Below are 14,925 nucleotides of genomic sequence, written 5' to 3'. Positions count from 1 at the left end.
ATCTTTGTTATCTGTCACCTCTGCCTTCTATTTCCTCTTCCAGCTGTCAGTCAATGTGTGGGGGACGGGACTTTAGGAGGGATAGGGCTCAGTCACTGACCCTCCCTTTCTTTGGGGTGTTGCTGGCATGGGGGTGGAGTGGGATGGTGGGAGTGTCTGAGTGCCGCCCTCTGCTCTGCTGTCTCCCTCTGACCACATTGTGTGTTCTGGGGAGTATCATAGCACTTACTCAGTTCCTAGTGAACAGAAAAGGAATGGTGGCTTATTTGGACTTGGCCTTATTATAAGGGTGGTCCAGTAAGTCTTTTCCTGTTGCAGCCTGAGGTTTGCCCTTCACCCATCTCCTTTGCGTGTGCCTTTTCCCTTCCAGTGGGCTCTTTTACTTGTCAGTCCTGATTGTAGCAAAGCTGAAGAAGGGGCTCCTATTTGTGGGCGGCTTCTTTTCACCTACCTTCTCTCTGTCCTCTGCCTCCACTAAAGAAAGGAAGGTCGACTTACCTACGGCTGCCGCCTCCGCTGCCACCGCCGCTGCCACTGGCACTCTGCTAATGTCCTCACATCTGACACAGTGCCAGGCCTTTCTGGCCGGAGGAAGCTGTGAATAAGCCCCTGTGACTGTGCTGTCCTCCAGCTGTGGTGCCTCCCACACAAGCACAGGGCTGCTGTGGGCTTGCTGGGAAAACATCGAGATCAGTGGAAGCCAGCTCATGGTGCAGAGCCTGAGAGACTTCGCCGACTTTAGATTAAACCCGGTAGAGCTCATAGTGTATGTATGTAAATGTTTATATCTTGTCTTTCTCTTCAGGTCCATATCATCAGCATCTTCCCACGCTGTTTCATAGCCTCCATATTCATAACTTCAGTGCTTTCATAATAGTTGATCACTGGGTTCTATTACAATTAATCCTTTCTATTACTAGAAGCCTGAATAAACAGTAGCAAATATCCTCAAGTCTCAGGTTTGCTCTCTGTTGGCTTCTTCTGCATTCAGAATTGTTTCCTTGGGCTAGATTTTCACACAAGGATTGTATGTTAAGAAATATGTTCCACGTTTTTATAGTTAACTGGTACAAGTAGACAGGTTGCTTTTTGAAAGAGAAGTCTGTTTTTAGCTTATTGTCTCACACACCCTGGAAGTTCTTAGGGCCACCTTTTGCTGTGGGACTTATACCGGAAGTCTCTGTGCCTTGGGCCTTCTGCTCTGGCCTCTGGACCTGGGGTTTTAAGCTGACCTGCATACTTCACCCCAATCCCTTCACTGTTGTTCCAGTCTGTGCTCACCCTTCTGACTGCTGTCGCTAACAGAATTGCCTCCCAGAGTATGGGCCCTTATTTATTTACTGGGAGAAAGACTTAAGTCTCAGAATCAAGTTTTCTTGGAGACTGTGTCTGAAGCCAAGGTCACCAACTTATTATGCATAAAAATTGTAAGCCAGCTGCTAGGAACTATAAGAAGAGTAGGAATTAGCCCACCACACATTCCACATAATTCATAGTGTAAGGCTCCCTATGGCCTGGAAGGCCCACCTCTACTGCTATTTTGAATTCTTGTTTCTAAATGTTTTTTTTTTTCTTCGTAGTTTTTACAAATCTCTTACCATGAGATGTTCCTCCCCAGCGCAGTCTGTCTCCTCTTATCTGCTTCTGTCCTTAGAGATTTTAGCTGTTCTTTCTGCCTCTTTCCTCCCTCAAGTTAGGAAGTGGTCTTGTCTACCAATGTGAGATGTGAGAAGCCCACTTTTAAAAGCTGAATCATGCTGGTCATGGTGGTGGTGCCAGTCTTCAACCCCAGTAGTCAGTCTCTGTGATTTTGAGGCCAGCCTGGTGTACATGGTGAGATCTTGTCTCAATACTCAAAACAGACAAAAACCAAAACCCCAAATCAAAGTAAAAACAAACAAACAACAACAACAACAAAAAGGCTGAGTCATGTTTTAAAAAAGACATGTGCTTCATTCAGGATGAAGCTTCTCCCAGACTTTCCACCAGGCATCCTCACACTCCACCTCACTCTCACTTTCTTCTGCAGCTGGAGGTCAATCATGTGACCCACGGGCTAATTCAGTTAAGCCTAATCCTGTTTAGAAATGCCCTATCAGTGAAGCAGGAATTGAGGGGGTGACTTTTGAAGCTAGTAAGAAAGGCCATAAGCATATGCTAAAGAATGTGGTGTCACCAGTAGCAGCAGGAACCAGCCATGGGACAGCCTGATAGCTCCAGATAAAGGAGAAGCCTGTTTCCACAATCATGGTAGTCACTGGATTGTCCCTAGGTAGTACTAAGGCCTTTCATGCGGTATTGTGACAAAGCAGGAAGCTGAGCCCAGATGTATAATTCATAATTCACTTAGCAGTAAGCAGAGAAACTGGAATCAAAGTACCCACTTGTCTCAGTTGTGTATTTGGCCTGGTCTGGCACTAGATGCTTGATAAATTTGCACTTAGTTGACTGAAACAGTAGATAGTGATGGGGTGGGAAGGAGGCTGGGGGAGGGAAAGTGAACACTGCATAGTCTTGAGCAATGCTTAGATCAAACAGTCATGGCCAGCAGCAGGTCCTATGTGGCTCAGAGAAGGCTACCAGGAACCCCACCCCAGATCATGGGAGTATGCTAAGAGAAAGGGCATAGTTGTGAGTTTGGAGATACCCTTAGGATTCTCTCTAAGGAGGTGGAGTACATCTTAGAAAACGATAATTGGCTTTGCATGCTGCCTTTCTGACCAAGAAAGGAAAGCATTTCACCCAAAGAAATCCAGAAAATACTTTACTTTTCTGCAGTCTCAACGAAAGAAGAGGAAGATACATTTGCCTGTCTTCCCATTTCGGGTTCCTAGTGGGCCACAGCACATCCACTGGCTCGTACCATGTATATTTCCTTCTTCCTGGTTCATATCGATGATGCTGTTTTGAGAGGAGGCCAAGGGAGAGTGTTCAGGTTATTTGGGAAATTGACTAGTTCTGAATGTGGTCCAGACAGCTAGAGTCCTTTCTGAGTTGAAGGAACTGTGTACTTCTATTTATGGGCTGTGGCCCCCAAAGTGCATCTTCATAGTTCCAAATTTTGAGCCCCTGGAAAGTGAACACTGCATAGTCTTGAGCAATGCTTAGATCAAACAGTCATGGTCAGCAGCAGGTCCTATGTGGCTCAGAGAAGGCTACCAGGAACCCCACCCCAGATCATGGGAGTATGCTAAGAGAAAGGGCATAGTTGTGAGTTTGGAGATACCCTTAGGACATCCTTAGAGGTTATCCTTTAGGAATTCATCCCTTTTGCTTATTAGAAAAGTGGTCATTAGGACTTTGTGTTCCAAAGTGTAATTTGGATTGTGACAATGACTTTAAAAGCTGTCAAGATGACCAACTCATATACTACAGGGTAGAAGCACTCACTCTGTGCCTTGTATATGACATCCCCTGTTGCAGTAAATAGTAAAAAATAAAAATCAGTTTATCTCTTTATCAGCCCTGAGGTCTTGCTCCTCAGACCTGACCCTGATACTGAGCCTTGGGCACCTGGTCAAGCTGCCACCCGTATCTCACTCCGTTCGCACAACTCCCTTTTCTTGGCGGTTTACTACCACCTGTTCTCCTCCTCTGTCCCGGGTGTTTCTGTACCCCAAAATCCCACAAACACAACTCTACAGCCCGATTGCTTTTCATTCAGTTTTATATATTCGACTCTCAATCCACAAACCCTCTACACAACAAGATTGCATCAAATAGACAAAGATACAAATTGCCCTTCTATATGAGATATTAGGCCTATAAAATCCTTAATGTTCATAGTTTTTAACATCAATCAATCCCACCTGGTTCCTCCCCCTCTGACACCCCCCCCCCCCGTCCGGCCCAGTCACTCTATTTCCTTCATTTTTAAATGGGGTGGTTCAGATGAACCCACCTCTTGGCAGCCCTTCTTGGGGAAGTGGAATTAACATTAAAATACAAACAGCTTCAAGACAATCTACAATCCCCCAGTGGACATTATCAATATATTGTCACAATAACAGTGGTTCTAATAACTTCTTGGTTTTCCTATTTATTTTCTACTCAGTGGACTTTTTGCCCCATGGCTTACATGGAACTAGTTGAATTCAGAATTTCAGATCTACTCTTTGTGGTAGAGCAGCCAAAGAACACTGTTCTTTTTGTTCTACGTTGCAGAGCTTTGATCGAGCTGGAAAAAGGAGCTCCTGTGTGCTAAGTCATTTCTTTATTCATTGTTTTCTGACTTCCTGGTACCTCCCTTTTTCTAAGTAGTTTGTTTTTGTATTATCTACTTGATGGACACTCCATCTCTGCAAGAGAGGAGTTCTCATCTATGGGCTACAGGCCCCTTGTGGGACAATGGCACTCAGAGTGGAGGTACCAATCCTTTGATCCCCAAGAGTTTTAAGGAAAAGAGCCTTAGTAAGTGAGGATTCCGAAGTGTGGGGCTGTCACTGCTTTGAGGCACTACTAGAGGTCAGAATGAAAGCACATATTCAAGAAGAGCTTTGTGAACTGCTGGGCTCAAGGGCAGCAGGGCCCATGTTGGGACCGTCTCTGCTCACCATGGGCCACAGGAGCCAGTAAGAATCGACACCCCCAGAGTGATCTTCAAGGAGCTGCTTTGGTTGGAACTTTATAGAAAGTGCCATCATCTACCATTGTACATTGTTACTTGCTCATCAGTCTGTCTGTCCATCAAATCCACAATCCATCCATCCATCATCCATCCATCAAGCTAGACGGCAACTATTACACTTTTATTTGGTAACAGTAAGGCACTAGTTGACTGAAAAGCAAAAGTGTGAGTCTTTTTGTCATTTACATTTTCATGGGTGCTACTGGAATAAACAAGGTAAGTCATTGAAACATGAACAGTTCCCATCAGATTTCATACCCTGGGCCTTATCAGCTGGACCTAAAGCAGGCGCTTTATCTCTATCCCTGTGTATCTGACTGCTTCCTGCTGTACAATGAGCATTATGAAGACAAGAACTGAGTAAGGTTTACCATGTCCCTTCAGCGCCTAATTGATGGTCTGATAGACATGTAGAAGTCCAACAATATGTCAGTCAGACTGGAACAGATTGGAGGTGAAAGGGCAGCCCTAATTCTCAACACTTTCTGTGTACTGTTGCTGGCGTCTGTTTATAATAAGTGACATTGTTTAAATACCTTTCACCTTCTCTTTTAGAGCAGTGTGGGCTCCCATACACGCACGTGCACACACACGCACACACACACACACACACACTTACTTTAGAAGAGTCTCACGATATTCTAAGCGGCTCCAGAGTTTGGCTGGTCTCAGACTCATAATCTACATACTTTGGACTCCTGGATGCCAGATTACAGGTGGATGCCACCACATCCAGCCCTTTTCTATCTGTCTGTCTGTCTGTCTGAACTCTATTCATTATGTGACACCCATGACTTGTTTGGCCAATTCCCTGGCGATGCTTATGTGACTATGTGCAGTCTGTTATCATACATACTTCACAGTGAGCAATATTGTTCAGTTTCTCACATACTCGTGAGCCCTAGTCCTTGTGAGTGTTCTGCTCAAAGGTTTTGTGACATCTAATACCACTTCTTGTTTCTGCACTAGGCTGGAGACACCATGTTCAATCGAGCTAAGCTACTCAATATTGGCTTTCAAGAGGCCTTGAAAGACTATGATTACAACTGCTTTGTATTCAGTGATGTGGACCTCATTCCGATGGATGATCACAATGCCTACAGGTGTTTTTCACAGCCTCGGCACATTTCTGTTGCAATGGACAAGTTCGGGTTTAGGTAAGACATACTTAGCCAGAGTTTCCTGCAACTATGGAAGTTTTTTTTAGGTATGAACTAAAAAATGTAGGTCCTCTGTAGTGCTCTGGGCTCTGCAGAAGAACACCACCTCTGAGAAATGGTTGCTTTAAAAAAAAAATCTCCAGTCATTCATTGCTGGAGAAAGAATCCAGCAGGCCCTATAATTACTATGTATGTTGGTAACAGTTTTTAGTGTTTGGCATGGCTCTTAAGTTTAGGCTCCCAACAGTGGCTGCATCTCCTCATTTTCTATCCCCCTCTGCCCCACATAGTTTGAGAAGCATGGGTTCTGGAGATTGGATATCTTCACAGATGGCCTTCAGCACTTTGAAAGATTACCTGGTTCTTTTTCTAAGAAAAACATGTGTTTCTGCTCAAACCTGGGGCTGTAACTTTTGTATCACAGAGCTAGTGAAGATTCAGGGGCTGTGCCTACTGACATGTGGGGAAGGTAGTTTTATAGTCAGTTGTTGAACTTTAAAAGTCAAAGGTCCAGGCATAGTGGCACACACCCTTAATCCCAGTACTCTAGAGGCAGAGGCAGGTAGATCTCTACAGCTTGAGGCCAGCCTGGCTATATGCTGAGTTCCAGGACAGTCAGAGCTTTATAGGAAGATCCTGTCTTTAAGGAAAAAAATTAATATGAAGTAAGTAAATGTGCATTTTACTTCACAGTCCACCCTTGTTTGCATTAAAGGATAACTCATATTTGAAAAGCATCATCTTTCCCGTCCTTCAATAACTGAAGCTTCAAGAAGTTGTGTCACAGTTACTAGAGTTTAGTCTGGGTGCAGGTATATGTGGCCTGTGAGCCTTTGTGGGAACACAGCCACCCTGTCAGACTCAGGTGTTCGCAGCCTCTCATCCTCCCATATGAGACCCATAGGACCACATAGAGCATAGGTCTCCTGGAGGTCAGAGCTATTCAGGACCTACCCGGAACGTCCCATTTAGACACCTCAGGAGTTAATCTGTACCTGCTTGTCTTCCCTCTTCTTGAGTGTCTTCCCTTTAACCGGTTTGTACTCTGACCCTCCTTAGTCTTCTCCTGAAGAGTAATGGTGAGGCACAAGAAACCACAATACCAACAGTGGCTGACAGACAAATAGAGCAGGTAGATAAGAAAAGTAACAGAGATATTGCAAAAAACTATCTATTCAAGATAGCACACACTTCCACTGAAAACCACTGATTAACAAGACCTGTTATTTGTCCATCAGCCTTTGGTTTTAACCAACAACAACAACAACAACACACACACATACACACATATATACATATATATATGTATGTATGTATATATGTATGTGTATGTATGTATATATGTGAATGAATTGGAACAATGGCTCAGTAGTTGCATAGCATGCTTGAAGCCATGTTTTCAGTCCCCATTTGTGAATTTGACCCCCCCCAAAAAAAGGTGTGTGAGGTATGCCAAAAATAGATAATTTGACCCTTTAGTGGTATCATCCGAATCTGAATCCATTGTTCATTCAAGCAGAATTCCAGGAGTCTTTTAAAAATAATCCTTCTAAACCAGTGAAACACTCTGTCCCTGGAGGATCATCTTATTCAAAGATAGCCTAGGCAATTGAGCTTGAGACTGTGTGTGTGTGTGTGTGTGTGTGTGTGTGTGTGTACTGTGTGTGTGTACTGTGTGTGTGTACTGTGTGTGTGTACACATGTGTCATGGCGGAGGTGGAACTAAGTTCCAGACATTGTGATGAGAGGCCAAGTTAGGCAGGAGAATTGTGAATCCAGAGCTAGCCTTTATACAAAGTGAGACCTTTACTCCACACACAACTTCCTCTCCAAAAGGAAAGAAACACTCCTGATTTTCACCTCATGTGCACAGTTATGGGTGTGTGGCTTGACCGGCATTTTCCCTGGTTCATGTAAGGAAACGAATCAAGATTTTAAACATTAACTTTAGAATTAAGTGGAGCCTAATGTGTTAGGAGCTATGCTTAGGGTAACAGGAAACTGACGTTTAGAGGGCCCGCCCATGGACAGACCTTTGCATGGCCTTTGGAGCAGAATCCATTCTTCCTAACCATGAAAGTGTCAAGATATAAGAGGTCAGGGACAAAAGCCTCCAGTGTCCGGTGCTTGGAAATGTGGAAAAATAAGTCAGAATAACTAGAGAATTTGAGGCAGTTTCCAGAGATGCAGCTGTCAGACTGGTGTTCAAACCTTGTGCCTTTGGAAGAAAGAGATTAGTACATAAATAAGATGAGCAAGGATGGGCCGTGTGACATTGGCAGCCTTTCCTGCACACGGCCTTTTTTTTTTTTTTTTTTTTTTGCAGTAACAAGGTACATAGAAAGCAGATTTCAGAACCACAGTTGGAAGAACTGGACTTAGCCTACCGTCACTGACTGGTTTCCTATATGACCATAGGTTCAGTACTGAACTCTAGAAAGAAAGATTCTACATATGTGTATGTCACTAAAGTAATCTGAACCCTGACAAAAACACAAATTAAACATCAAAAGCTAAAGGAAAAATTTTGGTTCAGGGTTGGATTTGGAAAGATAGTAAGTAAGTAAAATAAATTAATTTTCATATCATGAATCATCAATTTTATATCATTCAGGGAGATTTCCTCCCTGTACCTAAGGAGAAAGTTCATACCTGTTCATGTGGATCATGCCTTTAATCCCAGCACTTAAGAGACAAAGGCAGGGTCAGCCTGGTCTACATAGTGAGTTCCAGGCCCGTTAGTGCGTTTCAGTCATGACTTGGGGTGAACCTGCTAACCATGGGCCTCTGTCTGTGTTCTTCCTCTCCAGCCTGCCCTATGTTCAGTATTTTGGAGGTGTCTCTGCTCTTAGTAAACAACAGTTTCTTGCCATCAATGGATTTCCAAATAATTATTGGGGTTGGGGAGGAGAAGATGACGACATTTTTAACAGGTAATGCTCATAGTTTATTTCTCTTCTCTTTAGCTTTTCTTCCAGTGTTTGAGTCATTGCTGGGTTATTCTGGAAGGATTAGTACCCAGGAGGGAGGGCAGTCCCCACTCAGCCCCTAGGCTTAGATCTGTTATGTTCTGGTAGGTCTTACAGGTGCTTAGCAGAGTCTTTAGAAAACCAATCTTCTGGGGCTCTTAGAAGACAAGCATGAGAGCTTGAATGTCATAACCCGTGGCAGTGTGTGCATCTGTGACCCAGACTGCTCTAGTGATACGGGATGTGGGGACAGGACAACCCCTTGATGTGAGAGTCTCATTTTCAAAGACTTGCATCTCATTATGGGCCTGCTATTTTTTTTTTTTTAATAAAGCAAGTTTCCATCCCACAGACGAGGAAAGACAGATTAGGGGCTGTAGTGATGGCTCAGCAGGTAAAAGTACATACTACTATTGCAGACCATCTTACAGTTACAATGGCCTGTAACTCCAGCTACAGAGAATTTTTTTCTAGAGTCTGTAGGCATCTGCACTCAGGTGTCTATACACACACACACAGGCGCGCGCGCGCGCGCGCACACACACACACATAAAATACATCATTTTTTAAAAGACAATAATGCTGGCTGTGGTGGCACATGCCTTTAATCCCAGCACTTGGAAGGCAGAGGAAGGGTGATCTTTTGTGAGTTCAGTGCTAGTCTAGTCTACATAGAGAGTTCTAGGACAGCCAGAGCTACATCTACATAGTGAGTCTTTGTATCAAAAACAAGAACAACAATAATAAAAAAAAACCCAGATAAAAGTTTAATGAGCCTGTGTGGACAACCATTTTGCCAGTCTTACCCTGTCCACACCCCCAGGTACCTTTATAACTGGCAAACCTGTCTCCTGTAGGTTTGGGGTAGTAAAAGCCATCTGGGAACCAATCTGAGCTTTTACCTGACTTGGAACACATTTGATGAGTTAACAGAAAGTTTCTGTCAGAACATCGTCCGTGCCGTTCAAGGTTACCACTATGTGAGAACTTGCCAAAGCTCCAAGTTCTTAATAAGGGCCTTGACATAAACTTCATATTAGAGTGTGCAAACTGGTTAGTAAGCCTGCACATATTGAGTACCTACTGCATACAGAGCACTGCCAGGCCCATCCAGCAGGGAAGATGCTAAGAACCTTGACAGGGTTCAGACAGACACACTTGCCTCCACATAACCGGACCTGGGCAAGCCCTCTGGACTGCTGTATACCACAGACGTACCCAAATGGTCAGCGCTGGACTGCTGTATACCACAGACATACCCGAATGGTCAGGAGCGCTGGGAGGGGGAAAGACATGAAGTGAAGGACTGGAAAGATGGGCAAGTAAATACAGGGATGGAGTAGTTCTCCAAGAGATGAAGGCATTTATGTATGCCAGACACTAAGGTGAGCCCACAGGAAGACCTGGCCAGAAACATGCAGCTCACCCACATGTGCCCACCTCTAACTTACATATTTGATGCTTTAATTTGGGGCTTTAATGATGTAAACACTACAAATTGCAGAATTTGACAATTCAGGGTATTGGAAAGGAGTCTAAAATGTAACTAAAGATTTTCTGGGCCTTGTCCCAGGATGATGATGAGGGTTTGGGCTTAGTGAACATCTTTTAACCGTGGATGAGTCTGCCATCTTGCAGCTGGGCTATGGTGATGACTTCCCCTTTACTCTTTGCAGATTAGTTCATAAAGGCATGTCTATATCACGCCCAAATGCTGTGGTAGGGAGGTGTCGCATGATCCGACACTCAAGAGACAAGAAAAATGAGCCCAATCCTCAGAGGTATGTTCTCTGTGTGTCCTTTTGTTTATTTATGTTAGATTTACTTTATGTGTGTGGGTGTTTTGCCTGCATGTAAGTATGTGTACTACATGTGTGCCTGGTCCCCTTAGAGGTCAGCAGATGTTATGTGACCCTCTGGCACTGGAGTTGTGATCCACTGTGTGGATTTCCTCTGCAAGAGCAGACAGTACCATTCCTCCAGCCCTGTGGGTTCCTGTGTTTCTTCTTCCTTTAAAGGGAACAGGCTGTAAGACAGGCTTTGCACAGGGCCCTGTAACTCCAGTGAAGTAGAGCTATTCCATCTGTGGTAACCACACTGGGCAAAAGGGCTGTTGGGGAAGTACGGACGTCGGCCAGTTTCTTAAGATTTATGTTTTAACCCATTCCCTTTGCACCATTCCTCCTGGTAGGTTTGACCGGATCGCACACACAAAGGAAACTATGCGCTTTGATGGTTTGAACTCACTAACCTACCAGGTGTTGGACATACAGAGACACCCGTTATATACCAAAATCACAGTGGACATCGGGACACCGAGATAGCGTTTTGGTACAAATAAGAGACCTAATGATGGCCAGAGACCTCAGATGTGTGTTTCTGCCAGTCGCCTGGGCTGGTCCCTCTCATTTGTACAGTCTGAATGACAGTTCTCCTTTCTTATCATTCAGAGGTCTTTCCAGGTGCCCAGGGTGAATGTAACGTTTACCCACAATCTGGCTCGGCACTGGATGAAATTCTACAAGGTGTTTATCAGTGTAAAATCGGTCAGCCTTTGGAGAGGTTTCTTGGACATGTCACCCCCAAAGAGTCAGAACTGTACACAGTTCAAACCTTAGTGACTGTGGGTCGAATTCCCACTGTTGAAACTGCTAAATTGTGACAGGGGTAAGAACTTTGCTTTGATTGGTGATGTTCATACTTCATGACAAACTGAGACAGCTGCTGGATTCCGATTGACAAGATATTCTTGGATCTTTTTTATACAAAAATCAAAATTTCAATCAAGTCTTGTGTTCTGCCCCTTTCCTGCTTTCTTCATTGGTGTGCGACTGTTACGATCACTGTGTCTTATCTTAGCAAAGGACTTTGAAAACTTGAGCCTGGAACTTGGGGTCCTGTTAGTGTGTGGATTCCAAGGCCTTGCCCTCAGAGCAGGGGCCTGGGCACTTACGTGGCCTGTCTCCAGATCCCTGTCTCATTTCTGAATGTAAAGAGGTTGTTGTTGTTTTGTTTTGTTTTGTTTTGTTTTTAGAAGCAGTTTGTAGTATTTTAAAGAATAAATCACGTTTTGATTATGCTGTAGGTTGCTTCTGTGTTGATCCAAATTGGAATAGCTATTGAGTGTTTAAGTCATGACTTTATTTTTCTCAGCATGCTATATAAACTTGAATTTCCTATGTATTTTTATTGTGGTATTTTAAATGTGGGGGAAGGGATTGAGTCTTTTTTAGGGGAAAAAATAATGCATACTGTAGTAGTCACAAAGGAGCCTCTGATTTAGCTGGCAGGCCAGGTTTTGTAAAGAGCAAAATTATTTTCAGATCCCTTGCTAAAGGAACAGGTCAGCATTATCCTGCCAGACCTCTGGGTCAGAAACTTGGGAGACAGCATCTGTTGCCCTCCACTCCCCCAGGTGGGCAGGTGGAAGGACCCTCAACCTCCTAGAACTGACCCCCGCATGGCCCTAGGCTGTGGGGTTGAAAAATCTTAGCAGCCAGGTTGTTTACCATCCCTCCAGCCTCCGCACCACACTCTCTGACCCACCCAAAGTAATCAGTTCTCGCTTTCCTCCTTCCTTCTCCTTCCTCCTCTCCTCTCCTTCCCCAACGTTTCCTGTGGTGCTCAGGGTCAGACTATTCGTTCTCCGGCATGACTGTGCCTTTTAATTAGAGGTCTGGAAAGTTTACCTGAACCCATCCCTGTTCTTCCTGAGGATCCTGGTGCCTATAAAGCCCTCATCACCACTCAGGGTTTTAGCAGGTGCTCCCACTGCTCAGGCTAACCCCATGAGGTGCCGTTCACAAGCCTGGGGTGTGCCTGTGATGATAAGGCCGGGCACTCAGACCCTCAGGCTGAGAGGACTTCAAAGAGGAAGCCTGGGTTGGGACTGTAAGGGTCAGCTATCTAATCCCCGAGCGAAGTCCTTTCTGCTGTGGCAGCCTGGACTCCAGCCCTGCGTATGGAGGCAGTGTGGCCGGCCCCGATCCTGCCTGTGCCTTTATTGCTTTGAGCACCACAGTCTCTAACTTGCTGCCTTCTCCAGAAGCCTTTTTATGTGTGGGTTAGAAACTCTTTTCCCCAGCCAAAGCAGCCAGGCCGTGCAAAATCTGTGCTCTCTTTGGTCCTCGTGCCTCTAGACAGCCATTAAAACCAAGACTGGATGCACTGAGAGAAGTTTTTTTTTTTCAGTCCCTAGATCCTGACTTTTCCAAAGTGCCTTAAAAGAAGGGAGACCACAGACATTGAGTGTGTTACGTCTTTTCTCTCCTAAAGCAAACCTCTGCCTTCTCTATGCTGTTCCTGTTGGGTTTTGTTCATGTCAAATGTGTGGTCCATTCTCAGAACCAAGGGAAGTTGTCTTCCATTTCCTCCTTTCCAGCATCCTTTGGGGCACCTTGGGCCCAAGGCGCACCCAAGGCCCTGTTAGGCCTGGGCATTTGCCTAGCCCAGGGAATGCTATTGTTAGCATCTACATTGGGGACAGGAGGATTGAGAGGATAGGGAACATTTCCTTCACCTGGGAATTCTGACCCTGGTGTCACATGCTGTGCCTTTCTGTCTATATTTTTGTTGGTGACCTGTGTAGTGTGGCCTTTGGGAAAGATCAGAGGCACAGGAAGGCAAAAGAAAAGCCCTGCCCTTTAGCCTGGCAGGGTCTCCACTGCCCACTGGGCCACTCTAGACCTGTGATGCTGTGTATGTATTTTGATATTCCATGTGTACTGATGTATTTACCATTGGGGCTGGGGGTGGTCTCTGACCTTGATGTTGAGAACAGACATCTGTATTTTTGCCTTTGAAATGCAGTAATATAACATGAATAAATGACCCTATCTTTGTAACTGTGGTTTCTTTTCTTTTTTGGGGTGTGTGGAGGGGATTAGAACCCAAGAGCCACTTTTCCTCAATAAGGCAGTAAACAGGTCATAGTGAAAAGCAGTGAGTGGAGGTTCAGTGTGGGTACTCAAGAGGTCCATTGCCCCTCCCCACGTCTTTTGAGTCATGCCTAACATGTTTAAATAGAGGGTAGGAGTTGGTCCCAAAAAACAGTCCTTGTCAAGGAGTGCTCACCTGCCACCATTGCCTGCAGCTCCAGTCTCCTGCAAATCTCTCTCTAGGGGAAAAGCCAGCCCTGTCCTCCCTGCATGTGACTCCTGAGGATGGCCCAGTTCTCTTGGGCACATTGTCACAATAGTATATCCCTTTCAGAAAATTTTTAATTGTAGTTCTATGTGTGGGTGTGAGTGGGGGGGGTGCCAAAAGAGAGCATCTTATTCTCTTGAGCTTGATTTAGAGGAGGGTGAGAGCAGCCTGACATGGGTGCTGGGAACAAAAGTTGGGTTCTCTACAAGTGTGCTCCTAACCACTGAGCCATCTCTTTAGCCCCAAAGTGTCTTTAGCTCATCATTGCCCCAGGACTATTAGAAAGGAATCTTAGTTGTTACCAGGTACTTAAGACATTGTATTCCAGGTGTGCCCTCTTATTCCATGTGTCAGGCACCATAGCCCCTCACAGGCTGGCTGGTAGATTTGAAACAAGCCAAAGGAAGTCACTGCACCAGAGAGGCTATTCTGGCTGTCCTATAAGAATGAAGCAAAGAAAAGTAGAATCTAGGTTGTCTGTGCTACTGGAGGAGCCTTTAGTGGCCTTTGGCCTGAGAATCCATAGAAGATGGCTAGATGCGGCCTTCAAACATGATGTCCTGGTCTTCTGACACAGTGCTTAGAGACTTGATGGAAAACTGGTGTGTTTTCCTTATCTTCTCACCCTCAGCACTCCACACCTGACTCTAGGCGTATAGGCTTTCTCCCTGCCAAACAGGCCCTTCCTGTATGATCGCTTCCAGTGTAATATATTCCATTATCATCTACTGCAATTGCAATTGCATGCCATGGGGTAAGGACCCAACCGCAAGATTGCCCTATCTCCAACAGCACTGGCAAATAGCAGGGTTGTGACCTGTGCTCCTGACCAACTGGCTGTAGATTCCCAGCATCTTAAATGCAGCTTCAAGTAATTTGCCAGAATGATTCACAAAACTCAGGGAAACATACATTTATAGTTTATTATAAAATGATAGTTCCATCCGGGCATGGTAGCTTGGGCCTATAATCCCAGCCACTCAGGGGTGACACAGAAGGATCACAAAAATCGGAGGCCTGCCTG

The 14,925-nt window shown here is 44.9% G+C and overlaps 1 protein-coding gene across 2 annotated transcripts in view; it reads left to right on the top strand.

The window, feature by feature from the left end:
- B4GALT1 (beta-1,4-galactosyltransferase 1) overlaps nucleotides 1–13,585 on the top strand; it is a 45,726-nt gene extending 32,141 nt beyond the window's left edge. The window contains exons 3-6 of one of the 2 annotated variants that reach the window (XM_080938492.1): nucleotides 5,597–5,784; nucleotides 8,598–8,720; nucleotides 10,433–10,537; nucleotides 10,948–13,585. In XM_080938492.1, the coding sequence (XP_080794618.1) occupies nucleotides 5,597–5,784; nucleotides 8,598–8,720; nucleotides 10,433–10,537; nucleotides 10,948–11,080 (549 nt within the window). In that variant the 3' untranslated portion in view covers nucleotides 11,081–13,585. Of the gene's footprint in view, nucleotides 1–480; nucleotides 742–5,596; nucleotides 5,785–8,597; nucleotides 8,721–10,432; nucleotides 10,538–10,947 lie in introns of those variants that run through there. The other variant, XM_080938493.1, reaches the window with a different exon arrangement.
- Nucleotides 13,586–14,925: the final 1,340 nt, after the last annotated feature.

Source organism: Micromys minutus (genome assembly GCF_963924665.1).
Source record: "Micromys minutus genome assembly, chromosome: 26".
Classification (NCBI taxonomy): Eukaryota; Metazoa; Chordata; class Mammalia; order Rodentia; family Muridae; genus Micromys; species Micromys minutus.
This window is presented reverse-complemented; position numbering and strand designations above follow the sequence as displayed.